This window comes from Acartia tonsa, chromosome 6, assembly GCF_053477335.1.
Source record: "Acartia tonsa isolate MP-2025a chromosome 6, ASM5347733v1, whole genome shotgun sequence".
NCBI lineage: Eukaryota > Metazoa > Arthropoda > Copepoda > Calanoida > Acartiidae > Acartia > Acartia tonsa.
This window is the reverse complement of record NC_137265.1, coordinates 29,316,545-29,339,544: the sequence shown is the minus strand read 5'-3', so window position 1 is coordinate 29,339,544 and position 23,000 is coordinate 29,316,545. Positions and strand designations below refer to the sequence as shown.

General features: G+C 33.2%; 3 protein-coding genes across 6 annotated transcripts in view; all 3 read right to left on the bottom strand.

Annotated features, from left to right (window-relative positions):
• The window catches only part of LOC145322329 (translation initiation factor eIF2B subunit alpha-like), a 33,227-nt gene extending 18,940 nt beyond the window's left edge, over nucleotides 1-14,287 (bottom strand). For all 3 annotated transcript variants that reach the window (XM_080164289.1, XM_080164291.1, XM_080164290.1), the window contains exons 1-3: nucleotides 14,154-14,287; nucleotides 13,631-13,758; nucleotides 118-215 (exon numbers count right to left, since the gene is read on the bottom strand). In XM_080164289.1, the coding sequence (XP_080020415.1) occupies nucleotides 118-215; nucleotides 13,631-13,758; nucleotides 14,154-14,276 (349 nt within the window). In that variant the 5' untranslated portion in view covers nucleotides 14,277-14,287. The remainder of the gene's footprint in view (nucleotides 1-117; nucleotides 216-13,630; nucleotides 13,759-14,153) is intronic.
• An 8-nt stretch (nucleotides 14,288-14,295) lies between these two features.
• On the bottom strand, nucleotides 14,296-18,724 carry TfIIFbeta (transcription factor TFIIFbeta). 2 transcript variants are annotated; one of them, XM_080164293.1, is made up of 10 exons: nucleotides 18,596-18,724; nucleotides 18,010-18,139; nucleotides 17,565-17,630; nucleotides 17,137-17,219; nucleotides 16,605-16,710; nucleotides 16,139-16,231; nucleotides 15,586-15,675; nucleotides 15,055-15,143; nucleotides 14,663-14,768; nucleotides 14,296-14,605 (listed from the first exon to the last, which is right to left on the bottom strand). In XM_080164293.1, exons 1-9 carry the CDS (start codon nucleotides 18,709-18,711, stop codon nucleotides 14,678-14,680), a joined length of 864 nt encoding a protein of 287 aa, XP_080020419.1. In that variant the 5' UTR covers nucleotides 18,712-18,724; the 3' UTR covers nucleotides 14,296-14,605; nucleotides 14,663-14,677. The 2 variants fall into 2 exon arrangements, with proteins under 2 accessions (XP_080020419.1, XP_080020418.1); XM_080164292.1 differs by having other exon boundaries at nucleotides 14,296-14,768.
• Nucleotides 18,721-22,892, bottom strand: mRpL54 (mitochondrial ribosomal protein L54). The gene is made up of 5 exons (XM_080164294.1): nucleotides 22,065-22,892; nucleotides 21,014-21,121; nucleotides 20,279-20,349; nucleotides 19,539-19,608; nucleotides 18,721-18,974 (listed from the first exon to the last, which is right to left on the bottom strand). The coding sequence occupies exons 1-5, from the start codon at nucleotides 22,119-22,121 to the stop codon at nucleotides 18,879-18,881; spliced, it is 402 nt and encodes a 133-aa protein (XP_080020420.1). The 5' UTR covers nucleotides 22,122-22,892; the 3' UTR covers nucleotides 18,721-18,878.
• Nucleotides 22,893-23,000: the final 108 nt, after the last annotated feature.

The window sequence follows — 23,000 nt, the reverse complement described above, 5'->3', positions numbered from 1 at the left end:
AATAACCACTTTTGAAGAAATCTGTTTCCTATCTTACACAAGTTATCGGACCGTTTTAGAAATTTTAAAATACTTAAGGAATGACACAAAAACACACTCCAATAAGATTATACCTACCTAATTTTTGTAAAAAGCTGGTTCCTCTGTCCAACATAAGTTGTAAACAAGTTTGAAAATCCTGAGTTTCTAGTTGTGTGTGGGCCAACGTTATAAACCTAAAATATAATAATATAAGATGTTACGCTAAAATTAGCGTCTTGAAATTTTTGGTCCAAATACATTTTAACAGAACCATTTTGTTTAAGAATTTGGCAACCCTGTTCAAAACAAGTTGGGATCCTGTTTGAACTAGTGCGCGATCAGCTGATTTCAAAATTTACCGGCATTTGTATCAATATCTTCAAGGCGTACACATTATAAATTATTTGTGATCTTGTTATATTAAACTTAACTTGTTAAAATTCTTTTTTACTTTCAAATGCAAACTTATATTTTTTAATTTCAGATTAAATAATTAATTTTTATCACAATCTTTTGTGAAACAAAGGCAAATGTTATAAGTGATATCTCATAGGATAGTTCTTTGGATTTATTTTAATTTATAAACTTTGCTTAATAATTGTGTCCAAATAAACGTAGTTAAAAATTATCATCGTTATAATCTCTTTTAAAATCCGGATCGTATCTAGGAAGTGAATAATATAGAACGCCCGGAACAGTGATAAAAATTACTTTTAAACTAAGTGTATGAAATTGAGTTAATTAGACTTAATAATTAAAGCCGTCTGCTACTTTAATAAAAACTTTAACGCAGATTTTTTTTCGTGCTTATTATTTGAGTGAATAATTCTTTTCTAAAACACAAATTAATTGATAATTTTTATTGTTTTGAACTTTTGAGTGATTGTGTTTCAAGAAGCCACTTTATTTCGGATCGCGCATTTTATCAAAATTACGTGTATTTAGAAACATTTAAAGTGTGAATCAAATAGTACATCACTCCCCATTAAACTTCATTTGTTACCAACCATTCCCGCGGCCCTCCCCTTTTTACTGCCGCCGAATGTGTATGTGAAGTATTTTAATGAGCAGAGACACTTAGTAACCCATTTCACCCTTTTACCATTACTACTCCTCCCCGTTGAGGATTTATTGTGAGTTAAAGAGAGTGTTTATTATGTCATATTAAACTGTACAAACATTGCATATTCTAAATAATATTAATCATATTATTAAATATTGGAGGATTTCTACTTGAAGCTCTAAGTGGATTATATTACGCGGATATTAATTGTCCGCGATCCGCGTATGCTTCGTGGTACGTGCATATTTTTGAGACTAATATTCCACACAGCGCGGCATATTACGAGATTTTTGGTTTTATGATTCTGAAAGTTTGATCGCTTGTTAATTGTGATTAAATCTGCTGGATTGATAGAAGGTCAGTAAAATAAGATCTTATATATAATTCAAGCCTGCTAAAGGCTAATTACTTATTGATCTTATTTATAGTTTTTCTTTCAAGATTTTAAATAATTAAAGCCTGTTAAGGGCTAATTATTTCTCTGGATAGAAGTAAAAATTTATACATTGCTCCTTATATACACATCTGAAATTCTGGCTTATATTTAAGATTGATTTCATAAATTGTCCATATGGTATATATGATTAAAGCCTCTTAGTAGGGCTAATCATTATATTATATTTAATTGTACTGGTTTATTACAAACTTATTTGTGGTCAAAGGATTGATTAATCCCTATTAAAGATTTAATAGTTTGAGCTTTTTTTTTTGAGCTAACTGTTTAAATCTTAGGTAGCTATTTATTCTGTTCTAAACATTGATTATAAATATATAGTTGATTAATCCCTATTATAGATTTAATAGTTTGAGCTTTTTTTTTTGAGCTAACTGTTTAAATCTTAGGTAGCTATTTATTCTGTTCTAAACATTGATTATAAATATATCGTTGTTAGATTAATGTTAATCTGGGCTTACTTTGGGCCGATTATCTTAACAAATTGTTACACATACTTTAATGGATTAAGAAAGTGTTTCTAAGTTAAGTAATCTGACTTCATAACCAATTAAATTTGTATCTACAAACTATTCATGTAATCATTATGTCAACTGGAACTAGAAACAAAGTAGATTCCAAACAGGATAATCCTTCATATCTGGTACCACCAACTGTTAGAAAAAGAACAACCAGTGCTCAGAGAATTGGACTACGATCTCAAACAGATGCCAGATTGTTAAGTAATAATCACTATGATGATGTGTTTTCCAGTGGAACTTATCCAACTCCGACAAGAAGAGCTGAATTTTCAAGTACTCCTGCCACCTCACCAACCAGCAACACCCTCATGAATGATATTTCCCCACTCCCTAATGCGTATAATGCTACCACAGTTGACGATAATATGGCAGATTACTACTCAACTCCTATAACTCAAAGTATTGGGGCTAGATTACTTCCTCCAAATCTGCCAACTTTGACTGACTTTAGCACAATCATGGAACTTAATGATTACATTGATGTTATTAATGAACGTCTAAATGCTTATGCCATTAAGCTCCCTGAAAATAATCCTAACTGGAAAAGTGAAATACTACCAGTCTATAAGGATATTTCTGCCAAGATTAATAAGGTAAGAACTATTGCTGCTGACAAAAGCAATGATGCTCTTTTGGCCAGATGCAGAGAGCTTATGTGCAAACTTGATGAAGCAAAATTGAAATGGAACTCTCAAGTACATAGTGAAAGTTCACTACAATCATTCCATGGATTTAATATGGATGGTACAGAACCTAGCAATCCTACCAGTTGCTCTGTCAAGCCATTAGGCAGCACAGCTACTAGACTTGGGGATTTAGTCACAAGGTTAGGTAGATTAGAGAATGATATGAAGGATCTAAGTGTAATTAGATCAAATTTAAAAAAGCTGTCAACCAATGACAATGCTACTACAATATCTGCTATGCTACCTAGAATATCTAAACTAGAAACCCAGTATAATGAGATGAGTTTATTATTTGATCTTCAAAATCAATTCAACACTCTGGAAGCAAGGCTTAATGAAATGAATACTGCTAATGATTCTCAGAAATTAGTTTGTGATCAAGCTTCTACTGCCCAACGTTCTCTTGTTAAAGAACTGATTTTATTTAAGGATGCAACCAATAACTCAATTGAAAATCTTCAACACACTGTGGATCAGCTTATCTCCAATTCTAACACTCAATGTTTGCAAGACAATAATGTACATGTGTCCAAACCTTCTGCTATTACAGCTACTACAGAACAATCAAGAGTAATCAATGGAATGGCTAATGCTACTGCTTCCTTACAAACTGGTTCTGGAGTTGTAAATGATTGGTTAAAATCTCAGCAGGCCTCTACTCACCAAGAGTATGCACCTCCCCCTGGTTTTATCCCACCAGCACTTCCTACAACAACCGCTACAGCCCCAGCAATGTCTGGTACAAATTGTGCTCGTGTCTCGAATGGTATCACCAGATTAAGGAGCGAATCAAGTAGTGTTGAAAGTATAGCATCTAGTGCACTGGATATACAAGGTAGATTGCTGAAAACCCAAATGAGTAGTTTAAAAGCACTATTAAGCCCTAATGTAGACAAACCAATCCCAAAGGCTGAATTGGAAGATTTGTATCGCAACAGATTAATTGCCATTGAATCAAAGGAAAAGGAATTATCCAGATCTCTGCAGTATTATCTTCGATCTCCAAACTTTAATGTAGCTCTCTCTGAGAAAGTAGCTGATATCATTGATGATTCAAGCAGGTATGTAGCATCTGTAAGATCTCTATATCTCAAAGAAGGACATCATATGAAATCTCAAAGTGCAAAACTTTATGAAGCTCTCCCTCAATTTTCTTGCAACTCTGATATTGATATATTTGAATTCCTTAAACACTATGATGCCATAGCCAAGGATTTTGATATTCCTTCTGAAAAAGCTGAACTTCTATACTCCAAATTTTTGAGTTCTGCAATTCAAGAAGAAGTTGTTCGCTACAAGGGTGACTATGCCACAATGAGATCTGTATTGCTGCAACGATATGGCAACCTCAGAACTATTACAACGGGTATCTTACATACAATTTCAAAGGAATGTATCCCAAGCCAAGGACAAGATGTATCAAGTCATGTGGAGTATTATAGAAAACTTCAATTTGTGTTCCAGAAGGTGAATAAACTTCTTACTTCCCCTGATGTTCCAGCCAATGAAGTCGAAGATTATTTGTTCTCCAATGAATTCATCACTAAATTGATGTCCTATCTTCCACAAGAGATTCGAATTGATTATATTAAACAACTGCAGCGTTTGGATGAAGATACAAATTGTATCAGAGGTAAAATAGCATTTAAAGTTTTAGTTTCCTCTGTCAATCAGTTATATGAATTGTATGATACTTCAGCTAGAAACATGGTTGATATGGTAGCATCCCCAACAAGAGTTGTCAGGAAAGAGAAAAGTAAGGTGACTAAACATGTTAATCATTTGGAAGCAGCACAATCAAGATGATGATAACGATGATGATAACGAAGTTAATCCCAATACTATCCATCTCCAGCAAAATCAACAAAAGGGTGATAAACCTCAAAAACCTGTGTGTAAGTTGAACTTCCCATGCATTGTAGAGGGCCATAATCATTCTTTAGGAGAATGTTAGGAATTCTTTTTAATAAGTCCTAAAGAACGTGTAGAACATAAGAAAAGGTTCAAATACAAATATTGCACTTTATGTCTGCAATCTTCCAATGATTGTCAGTTAAAGAAATGTGCTAATGTGAAGAATGTCCCTAGAGATTTGAAATGCATTGAGTGTAAGGACAATGCTAAATTGAAGAAACGCAGTTGGTACTCCGTCTTGTTCTGCTTTTCAGAGAAGCACACCAAACCTTCTAATGATGATATAATTAAGGCTCTTGAAGAGTATGTTCCTAAATTCAAATCAATTCAAGTTAAAGTACCAGTGAACATAGCCTGTCATTTCCAGGTATTGCAGACATCTAAATCCAACAACAAACCTAAGCCTGTTACTAAATCTAGACCTGTTGATTCTGAAGAATCTGTTCCTTCTTTTAATACAAGAAGTGGTATTCTAGAGAATCCAAAAAAGTCAGATGTTATCAAGGAGGTTGATGAGGATTCTATTAGTATTATGCAATTGCTGAATATACAAGGGAAATCTGTTCTTGTGTTATTTGATTCTGGTGCAAATCAGAATTTAATTGATGGACCTCTTGCTGAAGAGTTGAAAATCAAAGTTATCTCTGAAGAACCCTCTGCCATAGGAGTTGTTTCTGGTGGCCAAATCTGGACCGAATATGGACAATATCAACTTGCTATTGGACCTACATCTGCTGGAAAATTCTTTGAAATTAAAGCACAAGGTATATCTGCTGTAACAGGAATTTTTCCGAAGTACAATCTGTCTGAAGTTAATAAAGATGTTAGAGAATCTGCTGACTTTGACAAGGACCAAATTCTTCCTTCATACATAGGTGGTGATAAGATCAAGATTCTTATTGGATTAAAGAATGCTCAGATAGAACCCACCTTCTTGTTTTCTTTGGAATGTGGACTTGGTGTTTACAGATCACCATTCACTGATATGTTTGGTAGCAACATCTGCTTTGGAGGACCTCATAGATCCTTCTCCTCTGTCAATAAGACATTTAGTAGTAATATCAATCATTTTAATGCTTTTCTTTTGCAAACACATTATCAGTACAGCAATTCTTTCTACCCATCCCTAATACGGACTCTTTCTCCTGAGCCTATTGAAGATGATGGATATTTAATGCACTACAAAGAACCTGTTTTACCTTATAGTTATCAATCAGCATCAGGTCATGATATTTATCCTACTCCTCTCACAAGCCAGGATTTTATTGGACTTGGCAAGAATGTTGTGGATGAAATGGAAGCTGATAGTAAAATATGCCCTGAACCTCATTGTGAGTGTACAAGTCTGAGCTATGCATTGAAGGCTAAGGTACCATTGAGGAAGAAGAGGGAATATATTAATGAAAATGATATTGATAGCAGTGAAGGTTATAGATGTCAAACATGTGCCAGATGTAGATGCAGTACTAATAACAGAATTAAAATGATGAGTTTGTTAGAACGAGTTGAACAAGAAGCAATTCAGAAATCTGTTACTATTAGTCTAGATGAGAAGAAAGTGTATGTGGACCTTCCTTTCACTAAGCCCCCTGGAGAATTCTTAACTGCCCGACATGGAGGAGACAACAACTACAATCAAGCTCTGAGAGTATACAAAAGCCAATGTAGACCTGCCGAATCCAGGAAAGAACATATTAGAGTTGTACATGCAGATCTTGTTAGCAAAGGATTTCTTAAGAATTATGAGGATCTCCCAGAGGAACACAAAACTCTCATTGTAAATAGTGAGTTTAAACATTATATGCCATGGCGTTGTGTGTTGAAGGATTCATCCTCAACACCCCTCAGGCTTGTTGTTGACCCATCTCAAAGTGGGTTGAATTTGATCTTGGCTAAGGGAGAAAACAGGTTGTCTAAAATCAATGATATCTTAACAAGAGCCAGGACTAAAAGGTACATATGGTCAAGTGATATCAGTAAATTGTATAATAGGCTTCACTTAAAACCTACCTCTTATGCTTACCAGCTATTTTTATATCATGATGAATTGAACCCTGATACACCACCACAAACATTTGTAATGGTTGTTGCATGGTATGGAGTAACTCCATCTTCCAATCAAAGTGGTTACGCCCTTGAAGAACTTGCCAGATTATTCAAGGACAAGTGTCCCAGAGCATATATTATTATAACAGATGATCGATATGTGGATGATATTTTTTCTGGTGATAATTCAAAGAATGAAGTTCTCAAGCAAATAGATGAAGTCAAATTTGTGCTTGACAGTGGTGGATTTTCTGTCAAATTTGCTATCTTGTCTGGAGAACCTGGTGATGAAGAGGTTTTGAAAGTCTTAGGTTATAAATGGTATGTTCTTGAAGATAAATTGAGCCCAGGATTTAGTGAACTGAACTTCAATGCCAAGAAGCGGGGAATGAAAAGCCCCAACCCCTTTCCTGTTTGCAGTCCTGATGATGTTACTAAGTTGTTATCAACAGTAGATTTGACACGGAGGATTGTTATCAGCAGAATAGCAGAACTTTGGGAGCCATCAGGACAAATCGAGCCTTACAAATTACAATTGAAATTAGCTGCACATAATTTGAATAAGCTTGACTGGGATTCACCTTTGGCACTGGATTTGCAAGAGCATTGGACTGTTCGTTTTCAAGAATTCTTGACAATACCATACCTCAAAGTAAATAGGTATATTTTCCCTACCAATGTAGATGTTAGTGGAAAAATTAGATTGTTGTGTTTCAGTGATGCAGCAGCTGCTGCTGGAGGAGCTGTTGTCTATGCAGGGATTAAGCTTCCAGACGGAACATATAGCTGCCAGTTGCTTCAGTCCAAAAGTAAACTGATGCAAGAGAGTGTGCCTCGCAATGAATTGAATGCTATCAGAATTGGTGCTAATCTTGTTTTTGATATCAAAAATGCTCTTGGAGATCAAGTTGGTGATGTATACTTCTTCACTGATTCATGTATAGCTATGTCTTGGGTGCATAACACTAAGAAAAAGCTTCGTCTATACTGTTTAAACAGAGTTACTGAAATAAGAAATTTAATTCAATCTGTCATTGAATCTTCTGATGATATCCCACTCTATCATGTGGAGGGAAAGTCTAATTTAGCTGATTTGCTAACAAAAGTTAACAATCTCAAGCCAGATGACATTGGAGAAGATTCTGCATGGATTCAAGGCTATGACTGGATGAAATTGGATGTTAATTCTATGCCTGTAACTTCGTTCCCACAATTGCAACTTTCAGCCTCCCAAAGACAAGTCCTTGATCAAGAATGTTTCCCAGAAATCTATCTCCCAGGCAATAATGTTAATCACACCAATAGTTCTGATAACTGCAGTGTACAACATTGTTCTGGATGCAATAAAGTTAAGGGAACATCAATTATGATTTGCTATGGAGTTACTGAAGAAAATCCTCATTGTGTTGAATGTGATTGTAAGGTTAATTTCTTTTCTTTTGCTTGTAAGCCTGGCAATGGGTTGCTTACGCTTGTTGACATTGTGAAGCATGGTTATCAAAAGTCCATTGAAATAATGTCTCATGTATTAGACTTCATTTGGAGTGTACAGCACAAGAAGCATATTAGTTATGGAGATTCTAATTTACAATCATGTAAGAAGTGTTGTGCAATATCTGAAACAGGAGGAATTGCATTTGAATACAACAAAATCTTGAGAAGAGAAGCATTAAACTACTACCTGAAAGAGGAATCCAAGAGTCTTGAAAAAATGGTAACCAAGGACAAATTAAATAAGTTTACATTGAAAGATGGTGTATACTATGCTATGGGTAGGCTACCTGAGGATGCAAAAGTAACCACTGAGGATTTAGATCCTACTGTATTTTTTGATAATACTGAGATAACTGGAGTGCTACCTGTTTTGTCAGCTGATTCACCATTATTCTTTTCTTATCTCATTCATGTTCATCATAAGATTAGAAAGCATTCTGGTATGGAAATTACACTCCGAGAGATAATGAAGAAATTCTTTGTTATTAATAACCCAAGAAGAATTATTCAAGCAGTACGTAAAAACTGCCCTAGATGCAGAATTCTCATTAAGAAAACTTATGAGTTAGAAATGGCATATCATCCACAATCTAGACTGCAAATTGCTCCCCCTTTCTACCATTGCATGGTTGACATTGTCTATGGATTCAAGGGCAAGGTCTTTAAAAGATCTAGAACAGAAATCAAGATTTATGGTCTCGTGATAGTTTGCCTCATGTCTTCAGCAACAAATATTTTAGCTCTTGAAGGTATTGAATCCCAAGATATTATTCAAGCAATTGAACGGCATTCTGCTAGATATGGTGTTCCAGCAGCATTATTTGTTGATCAAGGAACACAATTGGCTTGTTTGGAAGGAGTCAAAGTTAAGTTGCGAGATGTTCATGCTCAACTAAGAGAATCTATTGGTATAGATGTTATTCCATCTGCACCAAAGAATCATGAATCTAGAGGCCGAGTTGAAAGAAAAATTTTAACTTTAAGGGACATGCTCAAGAAAACAGCTGTGAATGTCAATGTTGGTATGACTGCCATTCAGTGGGAAAGTATATTTGCTAAAATGGCTAATGAAATAGATGAAATACCTATGGCTAGAGCAGACAAATCTTCAAGTACTGATACAGCTTGGGATCTTCTAACCCCTAATCGATTTAAGCTTGGAAGGTCCAATCAGAGATCACTTCAAGGGCCTATATATCTAAGTGAAAAATCTTCTCCTGTTGACATACTCAAGAAAGCTGAAGACATTCAAAAGTATTGGTATCAATTACTTCTTGATAGATTACATCATCTTATCCCAAGACCTTCTAAGTGGACCAGTACAGATGAAATCAATGTTGATGACATTGTTCTTTTCAAATTTCTTGATAATCCTAATTCTAAACTGGAATCATGGAGGTTAGGAAGAATTATTGATATTCACAACAATGGGCGCAGAGTCAGTATTTCTTATGTAGTTTTGAACTCTAAAGGAAAGGATCAGCAAGCCACAAAGCATACAATTGTACGATGCCCCAGAGACGTTTGTGTAATTTCTTCGGTGTCAGATTTGAATCTGAATTCTACAGAATTCTTCAACAGAATCAAGAAGATTAACTGAAATTTAGTTTAAGATTGTAAATTCAGTTTGTGTATCATGTAAATATAATTAATTGTATTTGTTTTATTCAAAGAAATATCCAATTAAATAAAAATCTAATTGAAAATATAACATATCATTTATGTGCAAAGCGGCTTCCAAGAAACACTATCACTCAAAAGCTCCCTTTAAAATTCATTCTCAAGTTTTAAGATTTTAAAATGTTTTAATAAAATACATAATTTTATGCCAATTATTTTATACTTTATGGTTTTAATTATACTGTATTATTTACTATATCTTAAATCTACCATATGTGAAATCCAAAGAACTATTTATTATAGATTGTACCTGTAAAATGAATTGTAATTCTGCTTTTGATTCTTATCTCAAAGCTAGAGCAACTCCAAGAGATGTTGACAATCCTAGAGAAGAAGACCTTTTTCAAACAGAACACTGGAGAATCAATAACTACAAGACATTGTCTGAAGAGTATAATGGTAATATTGACCATATTGTTAGAAGGGATAGGAGAAGAAGTGGATCCAATACAGTAGATGATCCTGTAAGTGATCTTGAGAAATATGAGACTTATATGAATTTTGCTGGAGAAGAGGAATGTCTTCTACAGTTTTGCCCAAGAAATACACCGCTCAAGACCTCATTGTCTATTGACATGCTAAACACCAAATCTTGGAAGCAACCCATTGTATCAACTGATTCAAGAGTATTCACTCTGAAACATGTACCTGTAGCTAATCCGGATCTGTATTTGATTAAGCAACACATTACAGAGTTCAAGGAAAGCATATCCACTGCTCAATCAAATAGTTTAAATTCTCCATTACTGGGATTTTCTATTGAATACATCAATATTCCACTCACTATGTATGGATATATCACGCATGAAGCTAAGCTAAATGAGATGTATTGGTTTGAGCACCAACCAAATGATGAAATAGTTACTGTCCCAGCTTCATTTGTTATTAGTAATGGATCAAACACTATTATTGAGTTCAATCTCCCATGGAGCATTAGAAAGTTGTCTGAGGATAAGCCATTCCATGAGTCCCCCAAGGAGATATCTTTCACAAAATGTGAAATCCCTGATGAGATTGTTAATTTCTGGAAATCTCTACCTATTCTTTATGCAGTTGATGCTCAGAGTCAGGCTAATAGTTTTTCTGCTGTGCTGAGAGACTTATTTGGAATTGATTTAAATCTGAATGTAATAGATCTGAAAGCTTTAGCTGTAAGTGCTGGTTGCAGAATGGATCAGATGGATATAACTACTCTGAGTATAATAGTACTTGGGAAAGCCTTTCCAGCAGACGTTGGTAAGTTTGATTCAAGATGGGCTTTGGGATACAGGTCAAGACCTTCAGTTATGAAACTGTATATCAAGAAGAAATTTTTATTTCTTGGATGTATTTACAAAGTTTTGATGGGACTATTGATAAGGAATATGTTTCCAGATCCTGACATAGTACTGAATGCCACTGAGATGACCCAAGGTACATTTACCTCCTGGTTCTGTGATTTTGTTGGTGAATCACTAGTTGGAGCAGATCTCTCTGAAACTGCTTTTGCTACAGAAACTAGAAGTGAGATGATTTTTAGATTGAATCCTGATTCCATTCTTACTCAGTATTTTGCTCAACTCATCATAAATGTTCCTGTGTGTCAAGCTGGAGGTGCTAGATATATACATCATGTCAGAAATTGTTTCATTCAACAATATGAGGTATTAAAGAAAATCAGACTTCCTTTCTCCAAGGAAGAAAAGCCAAATCAGTCAAAGGATCTCCTTTCCAACAGATACTCCCTATTGTATGACAGACATCTGGATTTTATTGATGACAAACATGGAGATCCTGTTGTTAAACCTGGATTACAGCCAAGTCCTCAATTTCAGAATTCTATTTTTGCTCTGAATGTTCAAACAGATGAGATATTGCAGTTTTTTAAACAAGGAGACAGAAATCTTGTACCTGCATTGGAAGAATGGGCTCGTATTAATCCTGACAGCATTCCTGACCTATTCAATAGACTGAGACACTATAGCACCAATGATTTGACTACATTTTGGATCCCAAGAGTGAGGCTATATGATAAACTCAGACTTATTCTATTAAGAGTTGCAGATAGTAGAGAGACTGTGGAATCTTTGGATAGTGTTATTACCATGAGACGGAATTCAGTAGTTGAGCATCACCATAGTATAGAAAAAAAGAGAGTATCTGTTTACCAGAATCAGGTTCATCCATCCTATCATGCTGCTAAAGAGTTAAATGATTCCAAATATCGAGTAGATATGCTTAGTAATGCTGTAAATTATTCTGGATCTGCTGAGAGAGTTGGAATACAAAATAATATTCTTGAATTGATTCCAGGGAACAATACTGAAAGAAACAGGAAGATAAAGGCTAAGCGGCTTCGTAGACAGCAACGAAAACTTGCCTCTTATGAACATGTTCTACCTCAGCAGGAGTTTAAAGATCAAAAACGTTTGAGGACTTTATATCAACAAGGTCTTGATGTTGAATTACCACCTGACTATCAGCCAGATTTCTCAAGGTTTGTTGATCAAGAAGTTAGAGGAATTGATGCTTCATTTCCTGGACCTTCAACATCTTCTGGAATTGTATCATCATTTAGAGATAGACATTCCTCTGGATATTCTACTGGAAGTTCTTCTTCCCATGACTTTAGACCTGACAGTGCTCTTTCAACTGATGATTTACGCTATTCCATCAATGGCCAAAGAGATTTGAGAAATAAACTCGTCAGAAATGAAGATTTGAGAGATACTATTGAAAGGCAAAGGGATTTAAGAGAGTCTGTTGATACTTTGAAAGATTATGCTGAAGCTAGAAGAAATTATCCTGGTCAATATTACTAAGAAGGTATTCTTTTGTTCAAGATTTATGTAAGCTTAAGAATGTTATCTGTTCTAGCTTATTTAATACTGTTTCTGTTAAAAATATCTATTTGATTTCTTCTGTTTGGGGGAATGTTACGCTAAAATTAGCGTCTTGAAATTTTTGGTCCAAATACATTTTAACAGAACCATTTTGTTTAAGAATTTGGCAACCCTGTTCAAAACAAGTTGGGATCCTGTTTGAACTAGTGCGCGATCAGCTGATTTCAAAATTTACCGGCATTTGTATCAATATCTTCAAGGCGTACACATTATAAATTATTTGTGATCTTGTTATATTAAACTTAACTTGTTAAAATTCTTTTTTACTTTCAAATGCAAACTTATATTTTTTAATTTCAGATTAAATAATTAATTTTTATCACAATCTTTTGTGAAACAAAGGCAAATGTTATAAGTGATATCTCATAGGATAGTTCTTTGGATTTATTTTAATTTATAAACTTTGCTTAATAATTGTGTCCAAATAAACGTAGTTAAAAATTATCATCGTTATAATCTCTTTTAAAATCCGGATCGTATCTAGGAAGTGAATAATATAGAACGCCCGGAACATAAGATGTAAACATGCTTGAAAATCCTGGGTTTCTAGTTGTGTGTGGGCCAACGTTATAATAACAATTTTAAGGCACCAAGAGAGTTAAAACGTAAAAAATAGGCAAAGTTAAAATTGGGTTTCTTAATTTTTTTTGTAATAATTTATTGCCAGATCAACTCTTTTTAAATCATGGGATATGATGGATTTGTTATTATCTGGATGTTTCCCCAGAATATCATGTACTCTAATAATAGAAGTACTCTAATAACTTGTGATGCTCGCAGCTGGATAAAATTACTAAAGCCACCATCCACTCAATCCCCTCCTCCAACTGGATGAACGAACTGACTAATAAATGTGGTCTATATCGTACCTGAGAAAAAGTTCACTGGCAGAGGTAACTGCTATAACTGAACATTGTATTTTCTTGAATTTTTCAGATTCAGTTTTGAGCAGGGCAACAAGTTCTTGTAAGGTTTTGGCATTGGCCTGTCTTAGTACCTGTAAAATAGAAAAATCAAGAAAAAAAAATATATATTTGTGGAGATGGATGTTTTTGAATCAAAATAATCCACTTGTCTCTAACTTTTCTGCCATTAGAAATATCAGTTTCTTCAAAATAGTAATCACGATAATAGCTTAATTTTGTCCATTAGCATTTAGCAAAGGGGAGGGGTTGTTAAATAGCACAAAACCATCTCAAGACTAAAAATAAAATAGACTAAAATAAATCAGGAACCTATGTGAAGTTAATTTTCCCGAAACTGGAGAACTCAATTAGTGTGGTAGTTTACGAAATCTTAAGCTGCACACATCCTATTACTTTTATACAAGTATGGATTATTGATTATTTTTACTGTCAGAATAAGGATTTTTAAAATGAATTTTTTTCTCACCTGCATTAATCCTTGTATGGCAGCTATACCAGTAGAAACATTGGCATCAAGACAGCTTTTAAATATGTGCAGCGGTTCAGCAGTCGCGGATTCTGATATATCCATAACTTCTGCGGTTGGCATTTTGATAGATTTTTTGAAATTCTGAAGAATAAAAAAATAACAAATGCTTCGCTGAATGAATTTTTTAGTAGAATTTAAAAGATTTAATACAAATTGTTCTAGTAAATTAGAATAATGGATATTAAAAAAGAATTTAGCTAGAATTTAAAAATATGCATCACTGGTTTCAAAAAGTTACAGGAATAATTGTATTGTATGATTTATATGTTAGATAAGCAAAATAGTTTTTTTTCATGTACATAATTCCTGGTTTAATTATAAGGAAACGAGATAAAATCTTAAAATTGATTTTGTATGAAACGACCATTTTGATAATAGGTTTAAAAATCTTATGATTTCATTTAACTTTAAACAATATTTTTTTAGTAGCGCAACTACTATATAACAAGTTAATACGTAGATTAATCACTGTCTGAGTCAGAATCTTCGGTCTTCTTAGCAGTTTTCTCAACTTTATAATGTCTGAACTCTGGCTTCAACTCCCACATGTTTCTATAACAAGAACAATTGGGTCCATAAGAAGCGCAACAATAACAAAAGATAAAAAATCAGTGATAAATTGATGAAAATTCCAAATGATGAAAAACCAAATTAATCCTTTTGTTTATCAATAATTTTGGTTGTAAAGGACAGAACTTGTTCTGTTTGGAACCAAGATTCAGTAAAAGTACCTATCCAAAGTATTGAGTCGACTATGAGATATTAAGTTTATAAAACTTTGGGAACCAGTATAATTTGCATTTTTCATTACAGGGACAACAACGTGACTAAATTGTACCTGTTTGGAGGCTTTACATTATAGGTACAAACTTCATTTAGAATCTCTTTCAGATAGTTAATTGGCTGGCTTGTCTCTTGTACCAAATCCTAAATAATTTAAAGTAGAACAACGGTGATAACGATTAAGTTAGTTCAAGTGGTTATCTTGTCTCTTAAACAAAGTCCAAATCCTAAATATTTATAGTAGAACAAGCAATCAAAGATTAAATTAATTTACTGGCTAGTTAACTGAACAAAATCCTAAAAATGTATGGTAAAAATAGAAGACAAAATGTCTTATCTTAAAAGAAATACCAATGATTGATATTTTCACAAGGTTGTCAATGATATAATTCTTTAGTTAGAATTTTCGCAATTTGGTAGGTACCTAAGCAAAATGTTTTTTTTTAATTCCTTTAAGGAAGTTAATGCCCAAGTGGGCACCTATTCTGAAGGCTTTAGTGATCGTTACCAAGTGTTAGTAAAACAAAATTATAGAAAAATGGAAAAGAACCAACCCGCCCAATATAGTAAATTTAACTGTCATTACCTTGATATTATAAAACTGATGTTTTTCAAACAATGAAAATAGAATCTCCATAACTTTCTCCTTGTCATCACGCATCTTCTTTCCTTGTTTCTAAATATTAATAAAATCATAAAAACTGTGAAAATCAGCATTTTTTTTATGCAGTTCCTAAACCGTGAACACATATCAAGTAAAGCATCGCGGAAAGTTAAATAAATAATAATAAAATGTGGGTGTAAAATTTGGCGACAGAGCAATTTTTGAATAATTGGAACATCTTATATTGTTTTAAAAATCTTTATGGTGCACAAAATTAACCCTTCTTTGGATCAGAATGGTATAAGAATTGGGTCACTTTTATTTTGCACTAACCAATCAATATTATATTCAATAAAGACCTAAATTTTTTTAAGCCTGTAAATAATAAAAAGTGTTTGTTTATTTCATATAAATTCGGGAGTATAATAAACAATACAATATCCCCTCCCTCCCTGAAAACAAGAGTTATATCAAAAGGAAATTTGCGCTTTATTAAATTGCCATCAATAGATTTATTTCAGCAAATATGATTTACCTTTTTATCTTTCTCATATTGAATGTCCGCTGCGTGCCTGGCGACTGGTTTAAATGCTTGCACGTGCTCTTTGATCTGCATAACCTTTCTCACCTAATACAAGTTTTTTTTGTATTAGAAGATGTCTAAAGAATTTTTAGTAGATCTAAAAAGGTGGCTGCAGCATGTAAAAAAAGCATCAAAGTTCGATTATTATTGCTCGGTTTCTTGATACATAACCTCCTAACGAAAAATAATAAAGATATCCTATACCTAACAAAAAAAAAGCCCTATGAAAGTTTATATATTTTAATAAACTTTAATTTGGATATTTTTGGACAATGATGCTTTGATAAGTATCTTTAAAATTGAAAAAAAATTTGCTTAGAAAAGCTGTCATTTAGTTATACCCTTGTCTTTTTACAGGTAAAATAAAAAGACAGGTAGTAAAGATTACATGTATTGGTTTCGCTTATAAAAAACTTACAGGTTCACCAGCTTTGGCAATAGCCTCTTTCTTGATATTCATATAGGAGGTGGATTGAATAGGCATACACTCAGCTCTCTGCACCACACGTCCCTCCATTTGAACTCTAGGATAAGAAAATCAAGTTAAAACTTTATAATTTTAAGTGAAAGTAACAGGAAGTAAATCTATGCCTGTGGCTATTCGCTGGACCAATATGGGTATCTTTAAAGTGAAGATTATTATAGGTCCCAAGAATTTTATTTGTTTAGAGTGAGGGTACCTCAACCCTCCGCCTTCACTATTTACCACTAACCTTCCCTCTATAGCCCTTTGTCAAGGTTAAAGAAGGCAAAGAAAGTTTATACATAGGAAAAAATAGATTTTTGCTGAAGTCAAATTATAATAATTATAATTATACAAATTAAATGATATAGGGAGTACCTACGGTCTTATGTTTGTCAGCTAAGATCTCGCTAACCACTTAACTGATTCCATAGGTAATATATTTAGACAATTCAACAAAGTAGTATAAAAAATGTGTAAAACGTACTTGTCAGGAATGGGAGGAACATGTTCCCTATCACCAGGAATTAAGCTGAACACTCCAAGCGTCTGTGCTGCTATTCCAGAGATCTTAAGAAACAAAATAAAAGAAATAAAAAAAGGTTGATTATTTACAAAAAATTGTAAAATAGGTAGGTATTCAAATAATCATATGCAAAGGTTGTCATACATTACAATGTCGCAACGCAATTGCTCTAAATTGATTGTAACTAGTTTATTAATTGGCGGATTTTAAAAACATAGTTACATATTCGGAAAACTTACATTCTATCAACACCAAAATAAACTAATACAATGTAACGTTATGGTGGTTATATTTTGTTTTTTTCCAAGGAAGAGGTCTGTTTCGAAAAATTAATCTACAACCCCTTTCTTCTCCCAATTATAATCAACTTCAAAATATGAAAGCTTTACCTTGAATTTGTGTTCTTTTGGTATTTCTTGACTAGTGCTAGAATTTCTCACCAAGTTTAAAGATTCCTTAAATAAAATAATGTATCGCCTGTTTGTTCTTTTACTAATCACTTAAAAATAGTGTATTAATGTAATATTGTTTACACCTGAATATCAAGCAAAAAGTCTTTTAATATTTTGATTTTATGTAGGTAGGTATATGTATATTCAATAAAATAAATAGTTTACCTAAAAAAGAAAATTAAGTCAAGATTGATGAAAAACTACATATTGATTAATGATTTAGAATCAGTTCAAAGCTTAAATATAATTTGTAATATAATAATCAAATATCTAAATTCCAAAATGTAAATTTTTTCAAGTGTTTAGGTATATTTTCTTAAATTTTTTTAAAACATAGTGAAAATGTCCCCACCCCCAATTTTTAATTTTAAAACAAACTTACTAATTCTGTAATGCCTTTGATGGGGGCGCAGATATTTTCAGCTAGTGTGAGGGAGACTTGGGGCACTGTACCCACTCCGCGGCGGATTCGCAGCTTTCCCACGTCCGCATTGGGGCCAGCTTTATTCCACCTAGAATAATTTAGATGAAAGTACCTAATAGTTGTGGTTAACACCCCTAACTTTCAATTTATGTAATACTTTATTAAAATAGCATACTGGTTGTTTTATGACTCAGTTTTACAGAGAATCGAACCCAATCACCTCTCTGAATTTAACAAGCCATACATTCAACATTTAACAAGCCATACATCTATATCAGTAAGATGCGCTACTTATAGACATAATTATCCTTGTTATATTTACCTATCACTAATATATTTAGGAACTTTAACCAACCAAACATCTCTGTTAGTGTTGGTTAGATCTAGCTCTAGCTGCGCTAAGTATATACATAATCATACTTGTTATATTTACCTATCACTAATATATTTAGGAACTTTAACCAACCAAACATCTCTGTTAGTGTTGGTTAGATCTAACTTTAGCTGTTCTACTTAAAGACATAATCATACTTGTTATATTTACCTATCACTAATATATTTAGGAACTTTAACCAGCCAAACATCTCTGTTAGTATTGGTTAGATCTAACTCTAATGCCTTTTTCTGTTTCTCTTTCTTATCGCCGCCATTTTCTCCCATTTTTATAAATCTGAAAAAATGAAATTTTTCTGACAGTTTTTTTACCAATAAAACATCTTGATTTTAAAAGAAATAACATTGGTTTGACAAACTAAATAGTGAAAAAATATGTTTAGCACATTACAAAATTCTAAGACACAATTTTATGAAAATAACAATACAAATATCTATTTTCTGCCAGTAAGTTTAAGTTTACTTTTTCTTATTCTAGCAAAATTTTCTAGTCGCTGAACTTCTAACCAATATTCTTTTGTTTCGGGGTCCTAAATAAATTTCAAAATGAATGACTAAGTTCCATACAAATTTTTATGTGAAAGAAATGGAATAAGTTTGTAGTTGTCAATTATTAAAGCGGCTAGGACTATTAAAAGTAAGTTTGTTTGACTTTTTAGTACTCAAGAACGCTCTAATAAAAATTCCTATTTCATGGATTTTTAGAAGCGAAGCTACTTTATACTTCTCTTGGTTGTCCATCCTTCGTAAGGCAAAGGAGAAGATGTATTTTTCTCGTCTGCTATTTAAGATAGACAGTTTATTTTGTTGTGAAGATTCCACTTACCAAAGAGTATCCAGTGTAAAACTTACTTGGTCCGTAAGTCTGTCGGCTATGTTTCAAATTCTAAATATTTAAAATGATTTGCAAAGGTTTCGTGATTACCATCCTAATCTTTAATCCTCACTCTCCTCTCTCTTTATATACACTGAATATCTGGTCTTTTAATTACTTCGTCCCACGTTCCATCTCTGATTTTTTGTGCTTCGCTACTTATGAATGTTGTCATTCTTGTTTTATTGTTACTCTGGATAATTTAAGGAAATAATCTTACCATTTCTTCCAGTGAAGGTTTAGGACGTTTAACATTCATAGTAAATAACCAATCTGGATATTCTGAATCTAATTTTAATTAATTATGTGATAAGCTAAAAATGTTTATAAATCAGGGCTTAGATAAATGGAAGTAAAATATAATACGTGGATATTATTACAGGGGGAAAATAGTCGTCAATTTAGAATGCTAACATGGGCATCATTTATTGGTCAGTTCGTTTATTTAGTGTATAAAGGGAGGGGATGGGGTACAGGGGATTAATACGAGGGATCGTTATTTTAGCCAAATACAAGAATCAATTCACTAGAGTTCATGATAATCTGGTGTTAGTTCCAAGTAGTAATAAATCCATTCTTAGGTAGGTACCTAGGTAGCTGGTTTTCAAAATTTCTAGAATCAAAACTATATCCCATTATTCATGGTTTGATAAAATCAAACTCAAGTGATTTTAAGAGACAAGACATTGACGGTATATTGATGTACACCTTGTAGCCATGTTTAACAAAATTACCCCTTCTATCGATTGAAATTATTAGTGAACATGTTTGGACCATATAATATTGTATATTTGTACATATATCAGAAGTCTGTAAAGTTTAGAACTAGTTTATAAAACTTTGGCGACCATTATAATTTACAATCCAATATTCCCTTCCTCTCTGCCAAGCTCATTGGAGCCCGACGGACAATAACATTAAACAGATGCTGCGATTTAATGATGCTATCTCATTATTCCTGGTTTAATTGGGACAGGTTCAGATAAGGGCCCCTCAGTGGCATAATTTAATCCGCAAACCTCTTTCTGTAACTGAAAAAAGGGAAAAATCTAAAAAGTTACCTACCATTTTGACGGGTGTTAAATATATAAACTTTAAATGTCAAGTGTCTTTTTCTACTATAATTTTTTTTCCTCGCTCTTTTATCCTGGCATTAAAAATGTAGGTGTACTACTAGTACTAAATAAAGCTCTTAACTATTGCACCCCTGGCATCAAGAGGCTCTGTAATCAAAGGAGTAGGGGAAGAACCTACAACTATCCATGGACCCATGAGAAGTTTCCCTAAAATGATTAGCGAGATCTTAACGGACAATCAAATAAATTTACTACTTTATGAAATAACTAGCGGCTACGCCCCTAGAGGCCTCTAGGGGCACTTGAGGAGGGAGGAGTCGAATTTGATAACCCAATATCTTATTTTAGATTTTAAAAGAAAAAGTAAAAAAATGTTTTGGGGGTGGAATTTTTATTTTGAGGGGGGTGCCCCCCCCCCCATCATTTTAATTTTTTTTTTTGGGGGGGGGGGTGTCCCACTCCCCAAGAAAATAGTTATAAACCTTCCCAGGACCTATGAGAAGCTACCCTGTTAAGGAGAGCCAGATCGGTTCAGCGGTTAGCGAGATCCTTCGGTACAGACACACAGATAGATACACAAACATCCTGTTACTTTAGTATAAGGATATAATTTACGCACCTTAAAAGTATCTGTTTCCACGGTTAATTCAGGTTTTCCTGCGCTTTTTCCCTTGCCACCTTTACCACCAGCACCACCAGCCTTAGCTTTAGCTCCTCGTAATATTATCTAGATAAATGTTTGAAATAGATAGGATATTTTTTTCCTTATTAAAGGGGGGGGGGGGGGAGAGGGGGCGTAATGACATTTAAACTTAAACAATGAGCAAAATGGTCTAAATATTGTGCTAGATTCTTGAAACTTGGTACATAATATAAGCCTAGTCCAATAGGCACTACATGATATCTAAATCATACATTTTGCTCACTGTTTAAGTTTAGATGTCATTACGTCCCCCCCCCCCCCTTATTTCATTTCTTAAGGAAATTTACACATTGGGTATTTAAACTTATAAATTCTCATTTTTATCTACATAGTACCAAAAAGTTAAACATCATTAGCACCTTGTTTGTCAAAGTATTAAAAAGTCTAGTCCTACAGTAAATAAAGAAAATCTGGTGCATGTGATAATAGTTATTTCTCGCATCGTATTATAAACGGCTTTCCGCGGATATAGAATGTACAATTATAAGATTAAAACTAGTTTTTTAGCCCCGAGGTGCCGAAGGCACCGGCTAAAAAAACTGGTTTTAATCTTATGATTGTATATTTTTATATTCGTAGAAAGCTGGATATAATACGATGCTAGACATAGTTTTTTCGTATGGATGAGAACCGGTTCCTATCCACCGGATTCGAATGAATACGAGAAATTTAGTTTAAAAAAATTTTAGGTAGGTAAAATATATCTCGCGTCGCTTAGATTGAGTTTCCACTACTCCATGTATAATATAGCTGCATAGATTCAAAGGTGTAAAGTATTTATAAATACGGAAACCAGTACTCTAGTTATCTAATCATAGAGTAGCTGCGCTGTTAACATTATAAACTTTTAACATGTGCATAAATATTTTCAGATAGAATTGGGGAAAAGATAAAAATTTTGATCATAATCCTTAATTGTTAAATTCTGGTTTTAGTGGTCTTTTTATTTTCCTAAATATAAACTTACCGTTTGACTAATAGCTGGTCTTAAAATTAAGCTTTGGTTTAAAATTCTTATCAACATTTTTATTCTGAAAAAAAAAACAATAGAAATAAAGCCATTCAATTAGCAAGCTATAGCTATTTATTTTTATTTTTTAGAAGTTTCACAGCTTTTTATTTGCCTTTAGGAACAAGAGGAAAAACATTTAAAGATGTTATGAGTGCTTGGGATTTAAGGGAGAGGAATATGGACGATAAAACACTGTACATTCCCAATGATTACCCCTTTTAAAGTTGTCAGTTGAAAAGTTTTGACACTGCTTATCTAAATTACCTACCCAATAAAGTTTTTAAGCTATCAAACAAGTGCATAAAACTATTGAATCAGTATAATTATAGTCCAATGTCTCCTTCCTCACTGAATTTCAATATTTTCCCCGTTTTTTCTCATTAATAGTGCATGAAGGGATATTTTATCTGAAGAAAATTATTTCGTTAAATATTCCACTTGTCAAAATAAGCATTTTTTTATTTTTTTTTTGTCAATGACAATTACAGCTATGATGCATAAAATAGATCTTCTGTCTGGCAGATGTATTTTACGTGTTTTTCTTGTTAGAAAATATCCATCATTGTTTTGAAATGAAAAAAGCCAAAGTCATGTGTTTCTTTTTCAAAATCAAAGGCAGAATCAATGAATCTCTAGTAAGAACAATAAAGGTTATTGTAGAAACTTATTCTTCAAAAATACGGTTCAATTTGTATTTAATTTTTTTGAATCATTATATTTTTCTAACATTTACTTGATTCTTACTAACATTGAACAACAACAAAAGTTTTCTTTTATGTTAGTTAGTTAACATCCTCAAATAATTTCAACTACGTCCCAATGTTAAGTTCCATTCAATAGGATGGATAAACGAGGGACACCTGACATACTCACTACTATTGTTAGGTAACA

Bases quoted from the DNA above. Each gene is read 5' to 3' on its own strand.
- TfIIFbeta (XM_080164292.1), bottom strand. From the start codon at position 18,711: ATGGGAGAAAATGGCGGCGATAAGAAAGAGAAACAGAAAAAGGCATTA. The intron at 15,144-15,585 runs GTAATGACAGTT...TAAATTATTTAG, and splicing joins ATCAGTTTTATAATATCAAG to GATTTGGTACAAGAGACAAG. The intron at 14,769-15,054 runs GTACAATTTAGT...TTCTTGTTATAG, and splicing joins AATGTAAAGCCTCCAAACAG to AAACATGTGGGAGTTGAAGC.
- mRpL54 (XM_080164294.1), bottom strand. From the start codon at position 22,121: ATGTTGATAAGAATTTTAAACCAAAGCTTAATTTTAAGACCAGCTATT. The intron at 21,122-22,064 runs GTAAGTTTATAT...ACATTTATCTAG, and splicing joins GACCAGCTATTAGTCAAACG to ATAATATTACGAGGAGCTAA. The intron at 18,975-19,538 runs GTAAGATTATTT...AAATTTATTTAG, and splicing joins AACCTTCACTGGAAGAAATG to GACCCCGAAACAAAAGAATA.